This window comes from Melospiza melodia, chromosome 2 (genome assembly GCF_035770615.1).
Source record: "Melospiza melodia melodia isolate bMelMel2 chromosome 2, bMelMel2.pri, whole genome shotgun sequence".
Lineage (NCBI taxonomy): Eukaryota > Metazoa > Chordata > Aves > Passeriformes > Passerellidae > Melospiza > Melospiza melodia.
The window spans coordinates 57,777,926-57,800,141 of NC_086195.1; the positions used below are offsets into that span (position 1 = coordinate 57,777,926).

The following is a 22,216-nucleotide window of genomic DNA, read 5'->3' on the forward strand; positions in this document are numbered from 1 at the left end:
CTTTTAAAATATTCCTCCAGCTAGAGGAAATATAACCATTCATAGCTGGAAAAAATGCCTCCACAAAGCTCCCAAGTGAATTTAAATGGGAAAAAAAAGTACATTTTTAGGAATCAGCAACAAAGCCTTAACTATTAGGCTTCTACTACAAAAGTAGATTTCAGTTTCTAACATACATGAAAATAATCTCATGGAAGGAAATGAAGGAATTATGGAGAAAAAAAAATCCCACCTCTTAGTGCAGCATCTGTACTGGAATGAAAGTGATTTATTTATATTACACACAGAGATTTTTATTAAAAAGGCTGGTAATGGAACATTTTATTTTAATGCATCAAGTTGATAAAAGATTAGTTACAGAAATTGTGTATAATGTTGTATAAGTGACATGGATGGGTTATTTAAAAAAAGATTTGATAATTAGAGGAACACATCTCTTATTTTAGTTACATCGTAAAGTGCCTTGTGTAGTCGTATTCTATCGTTGGAATGACCGCCTGTACAAATTTCAAGAAAATAAGAAGGTACCTGAGTTTCTTATTAAGGAAAATGTTCTATAGCTAGAAATCCAGCAAAACAAAGCAGAAGTCACATTCTTTGCAGAGAAAAGTTCCCTTGTATATGTCACTTTCAAATGCATGCTGGGCCTGAATTTGCAGTCTGAAGTATATTGAATAATTACAAGCTAAAGTCTCTGTCCATGTGGGAAAGAGGCAGATAGGAAACTAAAAATTTAATAGAAAACACTACTTTCAATTGACTATTAAGTTACATTGGTACTGGATGTAAGTAAACCCAATTGTTTTGACATAACAGTCTCACAGACCATTTCTTCACAAAGAGAAGATGTATGAAAATGAGCAAAGAAATGCTAAAAATGTCCCAATTTGTTAAGCGATTAAAAAAAAAGAAACACAAGAAAAAAAAAAAAAAAAAGCTACCTGCAACTACTGAGGACTAGGAGACTTGAACAACCACGACAGACAAGTTATTTTCCAGTTCAGTTCCAGTTGCTCATTGCACAAATTGAGCAAGTCTCAACTCATACAGTAAATGAGAATTTACTGATTCAAGACCTTTAGCTGCTCAGTAATTCCTGCTTATTTGCCCTAAAGCAGCAAAGAACACTTTTGAAAGGACATACTTGCTTTTATCATGGAGGTTGTTCTAGTCAGAAAGTATACTATTGATTACTACAAAGCATAACTAAGATAATTCAGCTTCCTGAAAGAAAATTTTAATTGTGAGGCATTTGATATTGATGTTCAGAGTGGTTTAAGTGATTTCCATTGCTTTTTGTCAGCAACGTTGTTTAACCAAGATATTGCTCACATGCAGAAGAGAGCATAGTGGGACCTCTACACCTTTCAGAAATTAATTTCAGATTAAAATCTAATACAAAAGCTGCTCTGCTAAGCAGTGACTACACAGTGGATGGAGTCTGTGAACCTCCAGTCTCACCCTCCCTACAGTGGCATCTTCCATTGGATGCTCACAGCTACCTCCTTCACACCCTTACAAACAAGGGCTCAATCCTGTCCCTTCAAACCTACCTGCCCTCTTCAGTGCTCCTGCCATACCCCACCTCATGTTCCCCCAAACACTTAATGCAGTCTGTTTGCACAAAGGAGCTGATGCCAGAACTCCAGCAAGTGTTACTCCAAGCTGCTATTCACTGCTTTCACACATAATTGTGCTTCAGCTTATGACCCTTGAGGTAACAGACATTACACTGCAAGAAGGGTCCAAGAATCTGTGTAATAATGAAAAAGGATACATGTGAACTCCAAGTTCTCCCCCACCTTCTGCAACAGTCTCGATTATTTTCTTCATGACTTCTGCATGCCTGAAAAACAAATCAGAAACAAAACATTTTAAGGAAGAGGCAACTCCCTCTTCATCAGGACGAATAGGTTTTGTGCAAATTAAATAATTTTGGACCATTAGGTTCAGAAGCAGCAAGATGAAATTTTCAGTTTACTGAGAAAGTAAAACAGCAACAGTAACTCAAAATTAACATTAAATGACCAATGTAACATTACTTAACAGCTCCTTACATTCCCACAGAAAGCCAAAACTGAGGTATGCTACAATGTAGACTCAATGCCCTATGTCAAATGCATGCTCTAATGTAGAGTGCCACTAGAGTGAATGCATACCGCTTGACACCAGTATAACTTTCAAATGCTAAATGCCAATAAAGTCCCCAGGTAAGTCCCTAGAAGGTAATACTGACCAGCAGCCAGCCACCAGAAGTTCCCAGATGCCCCTGAAGATGATGTCTAGAAACTGCTGTATCATTTTTAGCTGCCTCTGCTGCACTCAAAGTTGTAAGCCTTGAAGAGGTTTAAAACACTAAAACAATTAATAATTTCCTAGGAAAGGCAGATTAAATCAACCCTACATCAATTCAGAACTATTGCTCTAGGAATGGTTTAGGGTATGGAAACTTTCTCTGGTGGTAACGGGTTCTATAGCTAATCAACAGTTTCTAAGCTAGTTTCTTCCTGTAATTCTATTATTGTAAAGCACTACAGGGAAGGATAAACACTTCTCAGCTCATTGAATTTTTACCTTCTCATCAGTGACATCTCAGATCTGCTATCAACCACACAGCATTTGTGCAAAAAGCTGATCCTGGGAATGCAACACAAAATTACAGAATAGCCAGGGCTAGAAGAGACTGTCTAGTCTAAAGCACTCCTTGCTCAATGAGCAGTTAACTAGAACAGATCACTCAGTGTTGAGTGCTAAAACTTGTCTGCTATAGTTTGAATATCCTTAATGATAAAGACTTCAAAACTTTTAATGACCAGTTACAATTTGGAAGTAATGTTCTTGTTTTCAAAGCAGTTCTTGTATCCCATAAACTAAGGGATGAAGAACATATCAAATCAAAGGGGAGAACTACTGTATGTTAAATTATGTTTTATTTATGTACCTTTAACACAAACACCCAGGTTGTATAATTAATCTTACTTTTATGTATACTTCAACCTCATTTGAAACAGAGGATTCTGCAGGTAATCTTCACCAGCGATGTAATACACGGCTGTGGGTGTCCATCTACACAGCACTGCAGCTAAGTGAGCAGCAGTAGTTTAAAATACCCATCCCAAAACAACCAAAGTGCCAGCTCAAAAGAAGGATGAGTGGGAAGCTGAGTTTGCATAACTTTCTGACCATGCCTTGATACCAGTATGACAGTCTACATAGCTGACCAGCAACTGGCATTTAGTAATTACCTCCAAAGTTATCATGCTGCCAGTGGCTGCAAACAAGGAAGGAAGCTGTTGCAAAGTTACCAAGACACACTGTAAACAGGAACATGCAAGTCTGAGGAAATATTAAAGGTCAGCATTTGTCATTTACTGTTGGTCTTTGCAAGTCAACAAACCCTCAGAGCTGATTCCAATTCTGGATCCCCACGATGCCCTGCAGAACTCATGCCATTTCAGGTGCCAAGACCAGCTGCTTCTCTGCAGGAAACTAGCCACTGCCAAAACCTAAGTTTTGACCTTATGCATAACTGTGGACTGTTTTTTCTACTGGCACAGAATACAGGCCACCGTGCAGCCATTAGAAGTCCTTAACAGCATTCTGACTCAACTTCATACATCTTAATTACATTTGTTCTTTTTTGTTTCCTAAGAACTATTCCAGTACCTCAAATTCTATAATGGCCACAGAGTCATGGTCATTCTTGCTGTCATACAGTTACTCATGAAAAGCTTTGCAGGTGCTTTATAAACTTCATAAAGTTTGTTTCATGTTTTCAGCTCCTTCTGTAAGAAAACTTGGAGGAATGAGCATAAAATATATAAATACACTACAAAAAGGAAATAATTAACTTTTGAAGAAATGTAATCTAAAATATCCTGCTATCTAGAAATCTTTCCCTGCAGATATTTAGAGCACATTAGAAGCAAAAAGAGTTCGGAAGCCTATCACTATTCTGAAATGGAGACAAATAAGTCCTTGGAATCACTGCAAGAAATTACAATTTAATTGTAAATGTGTTTAGTAGTTAACCTGTTTGATAGTCCCTTCATAGCACACAAAGAAAAAGCTGGCAATTGTGATTAAAGCAGCTTACAGCAATTAATGAGGAAGTTGACTAAGTTCCTCCCAATATCATAAAAATGCTAACAAAAACTACAGCTTACAGAAGAGCTGTTAAGATGAACAATTTTCACTAACTACTCAAAACAGAAGTTATCCCAAGCAGTGACAGTGGCATCCTACTGCCATTTCTTTCCTTTCTCTGACACCTGACACGAGGATATGAACATTGCAATAAAAATGTTTGGAATCATACAAATATCCTACATTAGACAATTTATATAACATGATGGGAAGCAACAGCAGCAGATATAACTAAACACTCCTAGCTCCTAGCTGAATTAAAAACAAAGCAACAGTTTGGCTATTGGTTTTTATCCAGAAGCCCAGACCTTCTTAGCTGTTAGCCTTACCAATTTGAAAAAAATATAACAGCTTACTTGGAAAGGAAGAAAACATTCTTAAAACCTCCATTTTAGATATGCTGTTAACGTCTTTCTTCACAGCCTGAACAGTACCTTTTAAACTCTTTCCAGTGTTAAGCAGTTGCAGATCCATGACATCACTCTTTGAGAAGGGCAACAGTTTCCTCCATTTTTAAGACTTGCAACAGACCTGTTTCACCTCACTATCAATCATCTCTTTCATGCTTAAAGCTAAAAGAAGTCTCATGATGGAAACCATTCCTTCAAGCATAAGTGCAGACTACATAACAAAGGAACTGGCACTTCACTGGCTTCAGAGGAAGTAAAAACATGACCACAGAGCTCTCACCTGTGAAGAAACTCAACCCAAATGCAGAGATTAGTAGTGCACTGCTAACACCTCTGCAGAGTAGTAACTAAAATTAAGCAGATAAAATTGCAGCCACAGCCCAATATAAACCCCACAGTTTTACCTAGTCAGTGAGGGCTATCATGCTAAACTATCTCTGCATCTTTCTTTGTTCTTAGAGTGCCCTCCAAATACACATCAACAGGAGCTGCTTCCCAACCAATTTACTAGCAAGGTTTCCAGCAAATAGAAAGTAAATTAAATTTTGGCTTCAGGATTTTTTTCTTCCTTTTCTCCTATTAATCATCTTCCCAGTCAGTCTATTAAGACCTCCTACATTCCTCCCACTTGACACTCCATCAAAAACACTAGTTGCACAAAAAAGATACACCCGTTTTTTGTCCAAAATTCTTCGGACAGCAAAAGGTCAAAGTCACTAACAGGTTGAGACTGTTTGTTCATACAAGGTACAAATCATAAGAACACCTTTCTGGATTCAAACCAAAGACCCACCTGGTTCTCCTTTTTATTTTATAGTACATGCTCAATAAAGAGGCTGGAACAAGCACCTCATAAATGCTCTGTCCAAAGCACTACTAGAACTGCATTTCTAGCATACTACTGAAAATTACCCAGGGACCTTCTTATTCTGAACCCTTCTAGTAACTACACTTTAAACTTTGACAAATCTTTATTTCATTAACATACTATTGCTTAAATAAGAACTTAGTTTAGTTAGGTGGTGTGTGCAGAAATGAATCGTTTCTGGCTTTGAAAATGCCAGCAGAGTAGCATTCAATGCCACCAGTTTCACTATTGGAAGAAAACTTAAATCCTATTACTTCACCTCCTGTGTCATTCATAGTGATGGTCACCAATATCATAACTCCCTGCTCAGCTTTTTTCAAATATTAAGGGACAGAGATTATTCAATCCTTTCTTATGGGAAAGACCTATATAACTTTAGTTATCCCACACGGATCTCCATATCTTGCCCAGTTTTAGTCTTCTTTCACCTCATAGACTACAGAACAGATAACCAGAGCTGTACTCCAGTATTCAACATGTGGTGGTCCCATGGATTAACAGAGGCCTTATGTTGTTTTATGTTCTATTCTTTATCATTTGCTTTGCAGTTCTTCCAGTTCTGCTTCTTGTATGACTCTTGAGCACCCAGACTGACATTTTCATGTTATTGCAGACTTAAACCTGATGATTTAAAGATCAAGAATAAATTTTACTACTCCAAAATTTTCAACTAGACCACTAGAGGGAAAAAAATTACTTTCCAGTATAATGGCTTCTCTGCTCAACACTATCCATATGTGTTGTCCATATGTATGTAGACTGCTTGGCAAAAGCAAACACTTTTGAAAAGCAGCAGCTAATGAACTGTGAACTGCAAGAAACATACAGATTTACAAAGCACATGAATATATATCCTCTTCAGACCAAAATTAGCCATAAAATACTTGTTGCAAAGTTCCCTTGCTCTCTTCTCTAAAGACTGATGAACAAATAAATGCTAAGCCAGAAGCTCAGAGTTCAAAGAATGCTTTAAGTCTGTGGAAATGACCACAAGCTGGTCAACAAGTTGATTATTTGACACACAGCTAGTGACATGGATAGCCCAAGTTTTTAAGTCAAAGGAAAGTAAACTTAAACTGGCAATCTGAACTCTAAATTATTTCTTTTAAACCTATGCAATCATACAAGGATTTTCTTAAAGGTAAAAGCCCAGATTTTTACCTCCAGGAACTTCATACCGTCAATAAGAGTTACACTGTTTCAGATACTGGCTCTGTATCACTAAGACACCTAAAAGGATGTTAGGGCTGACATCTAAGACAAGATGCACCTTTCAAAGACTCAAACTACAGTCTCCTTATGTCTTGGGTGAGAAACATGGAAAATGGAACACTAAATACCCAAAAAAACCAACCGTGTTTTGCAGTTGTATTCAACAAATACTTCGGTTTTGTTATATACAATACAATCACAGTCTCTCTATTAATCAGGGCAAAATTTAAGGGGGAGCAGGAGGTAGTTAACATAAAATAAGGAACTGCTATTTAATGTTCAAATAGCCTTTTCATCTGTCAGAAGTATACACTGTACTTCTATTCTCCCCAAAAAGTAGACAAAAGGATAAAACTTTATTTCATGGAATTCTGGTAGTCTGCCATCTCCTGGAGTACATAGGGAAGATGAGTTAAAAAAGCAAATTGATCAGAGAAGACAGTGCTAACTGCAGAACACACTGCAGTGAGCAGTGGAATGAACTTAGGTAACTGCCTCCTTTCATACTGCCTCAGAAGCTAACAGGCCACTACAGCAGCCAATTGTAGATACATGTCCAGAAGACCTGAAAAAAACCTTAACAAGAGCAGTGAAGTGCCTTGTATCTGCAGGCTGTATCAGACCAGAAACAAAGACTTACCTGCATGGATGAACTGAACACATGGGAGGTGGAGGAAGATGAGGATGGTTTTCAATGGTCACTGTTTTTTTGACATGATCTTGACTAATATCTTCATACATATGCTCTACTGTTAAAGGCTGCCGCTGCTAGAGAGGAACAAGGAACACGAGAACAAAAGCGTTACTAACAAAGAATCTTGCTCCTTTCTAACATCAGTAACAGATGATGCCCCAAAAATTACAGGCATCTAAAATATAAATGTTCTGAAGGTACAGTGAAAGAACTGTGTTAAAATCCATATGGTATAAAAATAGTACTGCATAGATTTTCCTTTGAGTGGTGTAGTCAACATATTTAAAAACCAACTGGGTATCCCATCTGGGTATTTGAGTAGTGGGCCCTACCCAACTTTAACTCAAGAAACGTAGTGATTAAAGGGAAGAACTATTTATATATTCCTTTCTTTCAGAAGGAGATGAAAAGACATACCTGCTTACCTTACTGAGTTTACTGGGGTAATTACCAGTTCTACAGTGCTAACAAAAACACCAGCGGCTTCCTTCAAAATGTGTTCAGTTATCATGTGCAGTTTTCAGTGACTCGTTCCAACTTACTCCAAGTACAATAAAAGTCCTGCCTACAAGCCTATACTGCTTAACAGTTTTCTCACCATTTTTTCCTTTACATTTCTATTGTGAATAAGCAACAAAATAGTCTATTTGATAAAGTGAGCCTAATTTCACAGAAGTAGGAGAAAAATCCAAAATAGATATACCTCATCATATCCAAATAACCAGAGCCTTGGAGTTTGGTAATATTTGTCATAAGTGATGTAGAGGTCATAGGTTCTAGTCTGTAGAATAGCATCTTCCCCTCCAACATCAGCTTTAGTTTTGTTAGCTTCTACAATCTGTCGTGTGTCAAGCGTTGCCTGGTTCAAGGTAAAAATAACAAGATTAGAATAATCTTGCTTGAGTTCCCTCCTTTCCCATTCTAAGTAGTTATGTAAAACTGTAAAACTTTTAATAATGTTCTTAAGTGGGTACAAAACCCCCTAACTTATGGTTTGGTTTTATTTCTAAATTAGGAGCATCAGTTTCTCCCTCAAAAAGTATTTTTTGTTTTATTTTTGGGGATTTTTTTTTTACTTTTCAAAAAAGGTCTGATTTCATAAGGAAGTAGGCAGCTATGCTGTTACACTCCCCACCTTCTTTCACAAACAACAGACAATTCCTATGAAATTCAGAAGGCAAAGGTCTCAGTTTGTGCAGGTTCATGAAGACCTTAGCATAGTACCACAAATAATGATGCCTTCTGTTTTCTCTATAAAAGTCTGATGGATTGGTGTAATCTAGTGAACCTACAGGCCACTCATCCTCCCTGTGTAAGCCCCAAGAACCAACACTGCATTTTTAAACTTCTCATGAATACAGCGCTGTGTGTACAAGCAGAGCAAAAAGGATTAGCAAAACCAAGGAAAATTTCATGGGAAAAATCTTTGAGGACCCAAGGGTTCAAGTTAGTGCAGCAGACTGGCAGGAGACAAATCCATAGGAATGCAAGCTCAGTAACCCTACTACTCATAATCTTGTTATTTCAGCCATTTATCATTATTTTTGTTTTGCTTGTGTCTTTATTGTAACAGGTAAGATAGAGAACTGTTCACTCACATCATCTGTCTCCAATAGCCCACTTTCTTCATACTCTGAAAAGAAGACCCATAAAATTCTGTGTTCAGCTGGTAGCCAGTTATTGTATTTGCCATTCATAAACAACTACTTTAAAAAATCTACATGTATCTAAAGAAGATTTATTCAGATAACCTTCCCAATCCCCAAACCAGACTATCCCTTTTATAACACAAATTTGACCAAGACTACAATAAGTAGGTGGAGCTATATTTCAGTGATTTTATATAGGCAGATTGAGTTTAAGTGTAGGTACGAAGCTGGAAGGAATCTGTGCTAAATCCCTAATTTATACTTCCTTAGATCTGCTCTGCTACACAATTTTCTAGTCACTAACATTCAGTCAGGTTTTTGGTACACAAGTTAGAGTAAACATGCATCAATAAAACCATACAAAGGACGCTAAAGAGCACAGGCCTAGTGAAATTTTTCAGCATGAATTCCTTGCAAAGAATGATTGGTGTTTTAGAGTGTATTGCTTTAGTTAAAGACCTGAAATATAATATGTCCCACCCAAGTTAAGGAAATACCTTCCATATCTGCAGCTTCTCCTTCATCTTCCTCATCATCATCTTCACAAGATGCTGAACAGTCTGGTATTTTTAGATTATCCTTTAGAAGTTAAATTGAAAATACTGCTTTAATGACTGTTTCATCTACATAGCCTAACAGCCGTAAAAAATTGAACTAATAATTTCTGAAATATTAAACAGGACTACACTGAACTCAAATATTTGCTTAATAACTCATTCTTGTTTCAAAGACCTAGTATGACATCAAAACCCCATTTAAAAAGTTTTCCTTTGACTTTAAAATCTGGAATTATTTAATTACTAAACAAAGAAAAGAGACCATGATGTTAAACAATCAAGAGATCCAAATGAAGGGCAATAGCTAAACAGCTAAGACTAAACATGTAGATTAAGATTTTTTTAAGTCCTAACCCACAGCCAACTGTGCAGCAGTTATAAAACATCTCAAGGAAGGGACCCATAAGGATGATTGAGTCCAACCCCCTCCCCTTTGTGGGACTACATGAACTCTATTATATGACTAAAAGTGTCACCTAGTTTCCCAGACTGTGAGCCCTGTCCACAATTGTTTTAAAACACAAGAGTCACAAAAGGTATCACATTTTGATATAATTCTGCAATGCAAGAATTACAGTCTAACAGAAACAAATACAGCACAAGCCCACCGGTAACTTTTGGGCCTTGCATAGCATAGAATCCAATGGACAGACAATGCCAAAGAAATTCAGAAAGTAAAGGTCTTAATTTAAAGAGACTTCATAAAGATTTTAGAATACTCCTAACAACTACTACAGTTAGAAGCTTCTCTAATTCTGAGCATGAGGTAGCTGATTTTCATTTAAAAAATCCAAACCACCAAAACCAGTAAGAAACTAAGTAACAAAGTGCATTGTCAAACAGAACATCAGCAGGAAAGAGTTGTCCTCCTGGACTGGCCCCACAAGCAAGCAAGTTTTTCTATACACAACAGAAATAAAATCCAATGCAAAACACACAACAAGAGTTATAAATCAAAGTAACATTCTGCAAGTATTGTGTTTTGCAGAAAAAGTGATCAACTTTAGTTATTCCTTGAGTATTTCTTCCACCCTCATGTTATTGGCTTGTGAAAAAAGCAGTATTTTTACTATATTCAGCAAAGTCATTTGGAATACCTGCACTTCACTGTTCACCAAATCGATAGCATTTTGAGCTGCTTATAATTATGCAGTAGCATAGGGTGGCTCATTTTTTCCCCCTAATTTTTAGAATCCAAAGATTCTTGAATGCTCACAGCACACAGACAGAACTCCCCATACAAGTTCATCTTTAAAAGCATTTTGTGTCTCTGTAACTCTCTTCATGTTTCTTAAACATGACAGCCAATACATTTGCATTTCAAGTACCTCCTGAGGACTTAAATTTCAGGTTCGTTTCCTGCTGAAGTGACTTTTTGGAAACATGCAGAAACTGAGGACTTCCTAACATGTACACATTTAAACAAGTAAAGTTCTTCTAAACTGAAGGGCATAAACCTGTCAAACTGGACCAAAGTCTGCTTGCTATAGTTGAAGATAACAAAGAAATACTTTACATTCCCACATTACTTTTCCACATAAAAATTTCTTTACATTGGATTTCCAAACACTAATGTCTTGGAACACAAACGTGTGACATCAGTGTAAAGAGAATTTCATTTTCAGTTTGTAGAAGCCTGGCACAGGACCACACTGGCTAAAGACATTTCAAAATGCTACAATAAACACAGCGATAAGGAGATGCACATGCTTAGACTAATATCACGGGCTCTGAGGGTCAATGTACATCTGCAAAACAATTCATGACGAAGTATAATTTAATCTTTCACAGGGAGCACTGGAGTATTAGATTGACACTGGTAAAACTATTATTACCTTCAGGTCTGTAATAAAGCATCAGAAAAATTGAGAAACAAGTACCTTACTGTCTAGTGTAATCTCCTTAACTGCCTCTGTTGCACCCACTATACCTGTAAATTGAACAGGAAGTTTGTGTTAAAAAAAGCTTCGTTCTTGGTTAGAGAACAGCATAGAAAGAGTTTGCAAGGATTTCAAACGCAGTGTCTCATCACTCCAAGTCACATCTCAGCAGGCTGTTCATTCGGTACTGGACATCCCTAAGCAAACCATGCCAGTAACACAGAGCGCCACAGCACAGATGTGCCATGTCTTAAAAAATCCGTGACAGAACTCTGTGAATTTGGACTTCTATTTCAAGGTATTTTTGCATAAAAGTGAATTCAGGAGAGGCACTCACATCACAACAATGAAACTCAGCTTCATTAAGAAGGCAGGCACTTATGAGTATTTCTGAGCTTCCTGAAAGCAATGACAAAGCAAAATGTAGCAGAGCACTCAATGCTTTTAGCTGAGGAGAAGTGAGGGTATAAAACCACCCCAAATCATAGAAGTGTCCAATCTTGAGATCCTCCCTTCTAGTCTTACTGCAGTTCTCACAAAGGACCTTTTGGGATACACGCCAAGATTCTGCTTTGACAGAGTACATTTATCTTCAGCTGTGGAAACAGATTTTATCTCATTTGACAGCATTTGGAGTCCTGGCAAGCTTTAGCCAGGGTGTTACAGCTGTGCTGTACTGCATGGTGCCCAAACCAATCAACTCTAAAAGGAAAAACCTGGCAAGGAATCTATTCACAGCAGGAATGGATACTGCACACTTAATTCAAGGACATGACTAAGCTATTTCAAATTATTTCTTTGGTGTAGGGGCATGAAATTGTGAATTATGATATCTTTAACAATTGCCAATGATGAAAAATGTATGTCTACAGAAAGAAAAGGCATCATCTCCAACCCTTTTTCTCCCCACCCTGGCAAACTATTTAGAGAACTTTCTCCACATTACAGTAAAAAAAAAATTACACCAAAGAAAGTAAAAACTTAGAGGAGTACTTTTGGAAATTGTGGAGAAAACATCATTGAAGGACAGAATTTTATTCACACATGATAGAACATCATGAAACAGATTAAAACTAATATAACTGCCAATTAGAAAAAAACAGAAGTATTTTTAAGACACTGCACTAGAAAAGCCAATGAGATAGATTCATATAAACAGTATTTTTTAGACTTCTTTATAAACATAAGCTCATTTAAGGGCTTATTGTAAAATAGGATCATCTCTCACTCTCATCTCTGAACTTAACATGTTTCTTTTTAGTACAGCATCCACAATTTAAACTAACATCATCTTCACAGGATTTCCTTACTAAGGAATGAGTCACTACACAGCCCATATTCTAAAATAATTTCCTAGAACTTTAGTGCCATCATCTCCAAAAAGGAGCCTGTTTCAAGCATATACAGCCACACAGTTAAACATCATGTACCAATCAGATGGGTAGCTGATAATGGAACTTTATTTCCTCCAGACTACATACTGGTACACAGACATGTATTTAAAAAAGATTTTACTTTCTAAGAGTGGAAACTGAAAATCAGATTGCCAAATGCAAAGCCTGCAGCAAGACCTTGAATACCTGCATTGTGAAAAGTGTCTACCCATCCCCCATCACCATCATCTTCCTCTATAATTGCTTCCTGCTCGTCCGAATACTCCATCTGCTTACACCTTTTATAGCACGGCACTACAAAAAATGACAAAACAAAAAGAATGCAGTCAGTCATTGTTATACAAAACCAGACCAGAGCATGATATTGTCTTACAAGGCCTTCTAAAATGTGCCAATCTTTCATATATCCCCATTTAAGGAATCCTATGGCTGTATCTCAAATGCAAAAGTATGAACTTCCAAAAATATGTTGATATGCTGTACCACATATTTTACTTAATGTAAAATGCAATGATTGCTGTAGCCTTAGAAGTTCATCTTTCTGTTAAGTATTATAGCAGTTTCATCCAATCTCTTAAGGATTAGAATAGAATTCATTTCTCATTTGCTAACAACTAGAAAGAACTTGTACGTTTTCTTCATACTGGTAAACAACTAAGGACAACTTTGCCTGGATTTTCATGAATTTTCCAAACTCATTTAGTTTTTAGAATTGTGCTAAAAGTTTGCAGCAGCTACTTAAGCAATACATTAGGTATGTCTAATTAGAATTTAACATCTAGAAGTTTAGAAAGTCAGAATTCATGTGATATTAAGAATAATTTCTGTCATATGCATTACAGAGCCATTTAAATAGAGATTTAGATAACATTTTCAGAAAATAGTCAAAGAAAGACTGAATATCTGATCAAGGCAAAGCAGGCATTTTCCAATAGTGTAAACAAGCACTATGTAGAAAATCCTCCTTCCTTTCTATTAACATGGAGAAAAACAGATCTGCTGCATGAAGTGCAGCATTTGAAAACTGCTCTTTAATCTTTCAGAAAGGGATAAAAAGAGGTGTGAAAGTCAAAGTGAAGTCCTCCAAAGACTTCTAAAATGAGGTCTTGTAGGATGGTTCCCAGTCTCAACTACAGCCCACAACTTTTACTCAGGTGGGAGGCCAATGTGACACCAGCAGCAGGAAGCACGTTATTTTGGAATGTGATCAAGAGGATCAGAGCAACAAGGAACCTCACTAGAGGCAGGAAAAGAAACAAAGCAGATCAGTTGGCTATCAAACCATGAGGTCCCTGTCAGGAGAATGTCCAATGCTACTGCAGTAATTTTCACATGATAGTGCACTGCAAGACTCCAAAAGCCAGCAAGGAAAATCAATGTATATAGTACAATCCTCTGTGGGCATAAAATGTCCTCAGGCTTTTTTAGTGCTAATGCTTCATCAAATAGCTTTGACACATTTTCATACAAAATCTGAAAGATTTCCTCACAGTTGTGCCAAAATGTTATCCTTCTTATCCATTAAAAAGTCGTCACCACATGTACTATATAAACACAACTGTGAAGCCGAAAAAAATTAATTTAAGATTGTATCTATATTATTCTAATTGACAAGGGCATTGACATTAACTGCATACTTGAATTAGAAGTATCAGTGTCACTATGAAAAACATTTTGAGAACACTTTAATAGCCTGAGTTTTCAAAGGAATGAGGAAAATAAACATATCTTCACCTTAGAGACTGAACATCAGTTGAAGCAAAGACAAAGAGGTTAATAATGTTCAAAGTTCATTTATACTTCACCAAGGCAAGCTTTATGTCTCATATAAAACTCTACTATAAAGTGGTCTAAGAAAAAGCATTAAGGAGTGCAGGAAATACTTCTTCAACATTGCAAAGCCAGAGCATCCGAAGTGTGAGGTATTTGCTTCCCTTATCAATACAACTGGTAGAGCTGACAGCACAGTCAACCATACTGTCAATTCTAAGAACACTTATATTTAAATTTCAGGCTTACCATTTTTAGTTACCAGAAACTGTTTGTCTGTTGGCAGATAAGCTTTGACTTTTAGTTCTTCTCCTGAAGCCCTGTAAAATAAAGTGCACCATTTGAGAATTTGTTAACTGCAAACAAAAGAAACCTTCTATTCTCATGTTGTGTCAGGAACATTTTATATAATCCTCCTGACCTATTCTCAGAATTGGTTTGCTATGACTTTACTCTTCCCTACCTACATTTGGTATGGTGTTAGAAAGCTTGGCCACCCCTAACTGTTCTGAGATCAAAACCATTTTATGCCTCAAAAACTTTCACCTTGAGATGGCCAAGCAAAGATAGGTTGACAGAATAATCTATTCTGTATACAATTTTCTAGGATCAGCATCAACAAAGTAGCAAATGTCAGAAGAAAGCAGCTTCAGAAAAGCAAGAAATAGACCTCTATAAATACAAAATCTGTCCATAGTCACTAGTGCTTAAGTACTCAAAACCATTTGTCTTCACCTTTAGTGGTTTTTGGTTTGAAATAAGAGTAGCATTCTAAATAGCCCATTCCAAATTGCTGCCAGACTCAACATCATGTTTTCTCTGAAGGAGGTGGCAAAGGGGTAATTTTTCCTTCGGCAATTTGAGGCTCAGTACAGAGGCAAGACCCTGATGACACCAACTGCACAAACAATGCTCATTTAGGAGCATTTTCATAATGCAGGACACCAGTAAAACATAAGGAAGCACCTTATCTGCATCCTTACTGTGCACTAAACAGAAGGCATGTCTAAGGGCAAACACTGCACAAAGTGAACTGCTGTGGGCTAACTTGAATACATTTATTAGCAAATGCTTGTCAAAATACACCATTTACAGCTACTGCCTGGCAGTTCCAGTTGCACAGGGCCTTTGCTTTTTCAATCACCCAGACAAACCTGGGGAGAAATGCTGCTACTGCAGCTAAGCACTACAAGCATTCACAGTATATAACAGATTATTTCCCCTAAAACCTTAGAAAAACAAACAAATAATCCCCAAGTTAATCCTCATCTCAACTACTGCTATACAGCAATTAGTAAACTCTATAGAGCCATCATAAAAGTTTTACTGGAAAAGTACACTTACTGCTCTGACAACTGTATGACTAGATCCAATGAAAACACACCAAAGCACAGGTTTTCTACAATTCTTTGAATTTTCCTTACCATTGCCAAGTAGGACAGTGGTGAACTAAGTGGTCTCCAGCTGCAACAAACTGTTAAGGCAGGAAAAAAAATCACTGTTACATATGGCCAAAGGCAACAATCTCAATTTTTTTTCTCAGCATTAGTATTTCAGTTCCACATTCCTTTGACCAAATAACTGTGTAATTAACAAATGCTTCAATCAGATAGATTCTTTGTTTTAACCCCGTATCTCAGCTAACCATGAAAAAGCAAAGATTAAATCAACTTGACCTGACATGCTTAGTAAGCACCATAGCAAATTCAGTGTTTCAAAAGCTCTGATACTACCTGCCAGTCTAGTAAGAACCAAAACAGTACCTGCACCTAGTCAGACTGTTTACTTTGTAATAAAGAAATTATTTTTATTTGCCACTATTCAAACTTTTGCAAAGATAAAAAAGAGCTTAATGTAAAAAAAAAAGTTTAACTCTCTTTCCTTGTTCAAAACAATTTTGCAGTAAGAAAAGTGAGACCATCAATCCACTGAATCAGTGAGAGAACTGCAATAAAGAAATAAATAGCACAGATTTTATATAATGACCATCACTGTAATAGCTGATTGCTGATGTAAACTAAAAATGGATTATCACTTACTTAGCACACTAAAAATCTTATCAGTGACTTTGTTCTGAATAAATAGTTTCTAAAAATATTCCCTCTGCTTGTTCTTGGTATCAAAGATGAAGCCTTTTATAAAAGCGCATTACTATTTCAAAGTGATACTGTCATGTTGAACTTGCCAGCAATGTCATGCTAGACTTGTGTACAAACTCAAAATTCATGCAACAAAGCCTAACCCTCTGGGCTTCTCTTTGTAAACATAAATTGAGGAAGGCAAGCCTGCACTCAAGTGATTTTTGTGGGCTTTGCAGCAGTCCCTGCGGACTATGAGGTGCACAGCTCTTGCTACGGGTGCTCTCTTGCGTTGAGTGCCAGTTTACACAAGCACCCTCCCCAGCTGCCCCGGAGCTGCTGCAGTGTGATGTAACAGGCTTGCAGCAGGTCACAGCCATTTCCTCACCGCGTCCTCCAAAGGCAGGCGGATCAGCACAGCAGAAACCACCACAGTGCACACGGATTAACAGCCTTAATCCCTGCAAAAGTGCTTCCCTTTCACCTATTTTCAACTGAAACCTCCAGCAAAACTGAACCCTTTAAAAAAGGATTCTCAATACACATGGAAATTTTAAAACTCGTTATCTCTTACATAGTAAACATAAATGAAACTCCAGAATTATTTAAAATTCTCTGTTCAAGGAATTGGAACTCTGCTTGTGACAGCAATGTTGAAATATATTACGAAAGATGAAAAACCAGTGTAGTTTGTGGGTGTAACAGATACATAGCCCTAAAACAGCATTTGAAATTTCATCTACATTTTTTCACCTTAGGCAGAAAAATTGTCTCGTTGGTTTCACTTTCTATTTCTCAAGCACTGACGCTACCACATATCTAAATCAGCACCAGAAAGTGGAAGGAGATCAATTTTAGGACATCTTTCTAGTCCTGAAGAGAATGATTTTCACAATTTCCCTGTATTCACACACATAATTAAAATAGATGTCATCTTTTGGAGGTATTAACTAGTAAGAACTCATGACAGGCAAGAATTTTTTGAAAATAAATCAAGTGCACAGATAAGTGAAAAAAGGGAGTAGGTGTTGAGTTTGATTAATGAGTCATCTTTAGCCTTAATTTATTCATCCTCAGAGCAAGCCACAGGAACCCCACAAAAATCTATACACCAGTTAGTGTCTCAGACTAAAATACCCAAGAAATCCAAACTCATTCAAAGACAACATCCTAGTGTTATTATTCTTCTTTAGCAATCATTCCTATATAAAGACTGTCAAAGGGACAATCAGCAGGTCCATGCTCCAGCTTCATCTAAATTTACCAAAAAATTTAATCTTCCTATACAACTGGTTCCCTTGACTACTGTTTTGAAGGATCCAATTTATTCATCCCAGCAGCATCTAACCTGACACAGAGAACATGAACTATTCACATTCCTAGTGGTGTTTAAAGCCTGAAAACTGTTTAATGTAATACAGTGTGGTTCTTGCTATGTTCTATAGAAGGTGCCTTTTCTTAAAATGCTACTGCAAATTCTTCTCCCATAAACCACAAAGGGATTAAGTATTGGTAGAGCATTTGTCCAGACTTTGTTATTCTAGCTTATATACAATAAAGACTATGTATCGTTGTTTAACATATATGAATATTTATAGACACACATACATACAGTTATCAGAACAAAACACCATGTTGCTAAGTCTGTTTTTCTGTGTGGTACTTCTGTGTCAGAGGGAGAGAATGGCTGTTTGCTTGCAGGGCAACACAGCAGAAAAATACAGGCACCAGTATTGGGAAAAATATCTCTGCCCACATTATCTACCTGCATCAGTCATCATTTGTTCCACTTTTTTTCCACCTCATCTTTACGATTTTTTATTGTTTTATTTTTCTTTCATTCTACCTAACAGTCTTGACACTGTTTTATTAGAACTCTGTAAAGATGAAGTATTTGCAGATCAATAGCATCTCAATATGAGAAAAAGTGTAAGGGAAAATTAATATAGCTCAACACAGTCAGTGTTCTTACTGTTCCAGGAAAAAATCCTGTTTGCTGCTCTTTGCATTAGAGTTCTTAAAAAATACAACTGCTTGGCAGCAATTCAAAATACAACCTGCCTAAAGCAGCCTATAGAGAAGAAGAGGGAAAAATAATAATCATTGGATTCACAGTCTGGAGAAATATATGAAATGATCTTCACAGAGCCTTGGAAGAAACAAAAACAGAGGTAAACAAAGACTGTTCCAAAGATAAAGGCTCCCCTTCAAGTTCCTCAGAAGAAAGATTTTAAAAACCAATATATTCCCACTTCAGTCCTGAACCCCCATGACAAATGGAGCTGTTGACCCAGCTTCTTTACAATCTTTTCACAGCATAACAGAGGAAAGAAGCATCTCACAATCAGATGCCTAATGCCGTCTCAGGAGAAATTATGTTGATCTACTTCAATCTGTAGAGTAAAAAAGGCTACTTAGAAATTTCACTTTATGGAAATTGTTTCAAGAAGCAATAATTGGCAAAGACACGATCTGTTTAACATGGTCATTTTGCATTAAAAATGCATCATTACTTTCAAAATAAATTTAAGTTTCTATATACTTACTTCTTCAGGTGTAATTACTCCAGTTTCTTTGAACTTGGACTCCTGCAAGAGAAAAGTTTAGAAATTTTGAGAACTGCTGACAAATCAACACAATCCACTTTACTGGAAAGACAAACACCTTCTCTACTCTCATTCTGCAATTAGTTATTTGGAATAATTTCTGTCCAGAGATCCAAGAATCAGCCTGGAGGAAACCTCTGCCACAACTGACAGGAAACTTACATTAGCATATAAGAAATTACTTGTTGCAAAATATGAGGTATTATGAAAAATTATCACCTACACAAAATAATTGTTTTTGCTACTGCCAATTATAGCAACAAGGAAGAAAAGATGACTGGCACTCAGTAGTACATTTGCCAGTAAGAAACAGAAAATCAGTTGGAATTGGTGATCCAGACTGTCAAGGACTCCAGAGTTCTAGGCATTGAACAGCATTGCAATGCATCAATATGAGGCTTTGCAGTTAAGTAAAGTCATGAATGAAAGACCAAACCAACTTTTCTCTGGGCTAGAAGAAGTTAAATACAAAGATTTAGTAATATACTCTCTTTTAATGCCCTTTTCTGTGCTTTCACCATGCATCCCATGGAAACTTCAGTTTTTGCATATTGTTGTGGGGAGTTCTGTTGATGAAAGAATAGATGAATACATGGTGAGCAGACACCAGACTTATTCTGCCTAAGAGAAATTAAGTACTTTAGCATTAAAGGCAACATTTATGAAGCTTAAGGATAACATATCTTCTGTCATATTCAAATTTAGATGAAGTGTATTATGTTTTGAGTTCTGGTAGTTTGTTTCTTCAGAAAAACCTCAAGTACCGAGGTATCCTACTGTTCCTCAGCATTAGAGCTACTCAAAACCACCTTTGACAGAGAATACAATTTCCACTATGGCACAGCTGACTTCTTGCCCTAAGGAATCTATTTTTCCCCCCTATCTAGACGAAAAGCATCATCTGAACATGTCTTGCTCCCAGCCACAACCTCACAGTATTCAATCAGCCAGAAAACACTGAGCAAAAGCAGCCCCAGCTAAACTTGGTTATTCACATTCCTTCTCGCAGTGTACACTATCACCTGTGCTACAGAAAATGAAAGGAGCACACCTGCTTCATACGTACTGATTACTGCCCTTCTGCCTCAATTCTAAGGAAAAAACGCTTAAGAACAAGACAAAGATGAGGAAAATAGCAGCTCTACAAACATTAGAATATGCTAGGTGACTGAAATCAAAGTAATTTCAAGTGCTATAAAACTCAGAATCCCCAATAACATATTGAGCAACACCATAGTGGAGACAACTTACTGGTTCCCCTCAAAATGAACCATAAGCAGTAGGGAACATGCACAAACTTGTGTCTCTGGAATTACAGAAAAAAAACATGTCAAATATCCATCCTCTGTTCCCTGAGGGTAAATAGCTCATTTTTCTGTGTAAGTAAATTCTTCAATTGTGAGAGACACAGGTCTAGTTTCTTTCAAAAATTACCAAGTTGGAGTATTTATTTCCCCCTTGTAAAGGGAACTTATACACATGATATCAACACCTTCCATTTCTGGAAGTTTCTACTGCTTCCTCTTCCCAGTAATCCATCTGGACACAAGAATTCATCCACTATTACAACAGCTGTCCAAGAACAACTGTACTACTGAACAACTCACTTCATCTTCCCATGGCACAACTTCACTGCAACCCATACATTTCACATTGGTGGGCAACTCTAGGACCAGACAAGAGTATCCCAAACACCACAGAGGGACAAGCTCAATTAATAATTGACTGTCCCGGCTATCTACCCAGAGAAGTAAGCTGCAGGGTGCAAAGCACATAAAAGGTCAAACCACAAAGCCACAGGCAGAGAGACTGCTGTCATAAACAAGAGGTTTTTTCAAAAGCATGCAGAAGCATCAAAATCAGTAATGAAAAAACTGCTGCCAAGTTAAGCACTTGTATACAGATTTGGGGTTTATATAAGAAATTGTTTGCAAATAAGAGTCAGAGAATGGGATGTAGTCTCACAACTGCAGGAAACCATAATTTGTTTCTACCTAAATATGCAGTGACAGGACCTATAACAGATGTGCTGCCTACTTTTATAATGGCCCAATGGCTCATTTCTACTATTCTCACCTACTTTGGTGGACAGAGGCTTGTATATTAATACTGTAATTCTGACACAGGAATAAGCTGGCTATGTAAAACCTGCTCACACAACAAAGGTGTGGCCAATTTTGTTGTTTTAGTCTGTGTTTTTTTATGTCAGCTGAAAAAGTTGCCCTTTACCCAAAATAAGCATTGCAACGCAATTCCTGAAACCAGGCTCAAGCCTGTCTGTACGCTCGGATTTCAATTCCTGGACACACAACCATGTAAAACTTTCGTGACTTTTACAGAAAACGGCAGCACGTTTAAATCATTCCCTGAGCAGCAGGAGCAGCAACACCTGTTCTTCGAGAGGCCCGCCCCTCCCAGACAATGCTCCCCCCGCTGCGGGACGTGAGCGCCAGCCGGGCTTCCCCCGATCCCAGCGCGGGATGAGGGCCGATGGCCAGGCCGGCCCGCCCGGCACCGCGCCGCTCCTCGGGCCCGGCCGACAAGGGCACCGACAGCCGCCTCCCGGGGCTCATGCAGGGAAGTGCGCCCGCAGGCGGGGGCGGCCATGGCTGTCCCTCCTCCCCATCCCGGCTCCCGCGCAGACGGCACCTTGAGCACGGGCGTGAGGTACTCGGCCACCTCCAGAGCCTTCCCCTTCACCGTGTTGATGACGTTCTGCATTGCGGCGGTCGGTCGGTCGGTCGGTCGGGCGGGCGGACAGACGAACAGCGGCCGCCCCCCCCGCCCCCGGCACGGCGCTCCCGCGGCCGCAGTCCACGTGACCCGCCCCTCACGTTCCCCCCGCCCCCCGTCGCACGCGCGTGACGACGCACGGTGCGCGCGCGCAGGGCGGGAAGGCGGGGCGGGGCCGCGGCTCACGCAGCCGCCGGGGGGCGTGCGCGAGCCGGGGGG

General features: G+C 38.1%; 1 protein-coding gene across 1 annotated transcript; it reads right to left on the bottom strand.

Annotated features, from left to right (window-relative positions):
- Positions 1-250: 250 nt before the first annotated feature.
- On the bottom strand, positions 251-22,063 carry ATG3 (autophagy related 3). The gene is made up of 12 exons (XM_063148297.1): positions 21,914-22,063; positions 19,205-19,246; positions 16,005-16,054; positions 14,830-14,900; positions 12,997-13,104; positions 11,417-11,466; positions 9,477-9,558; positions 8,929-8,963; positions 8,034-8,189; positions 7,277-7,404; positions 1,778-1,846; positions 251-528 (listed from the first exon to the last, which is right to left on the bottom strand). Exons 1-12 carry the CDS (start codon positions 21,983-21,985, stop codon positions 447-449), a joined length of 945 nt encoding a protein of 314 aa, XP_063004367.1. The 5' UTR covers positions 21,986-22,063; the 3' UTR covers positions 251-446.
- Positions 22,064-22,216: the final 153 nt, after the last annotated feature.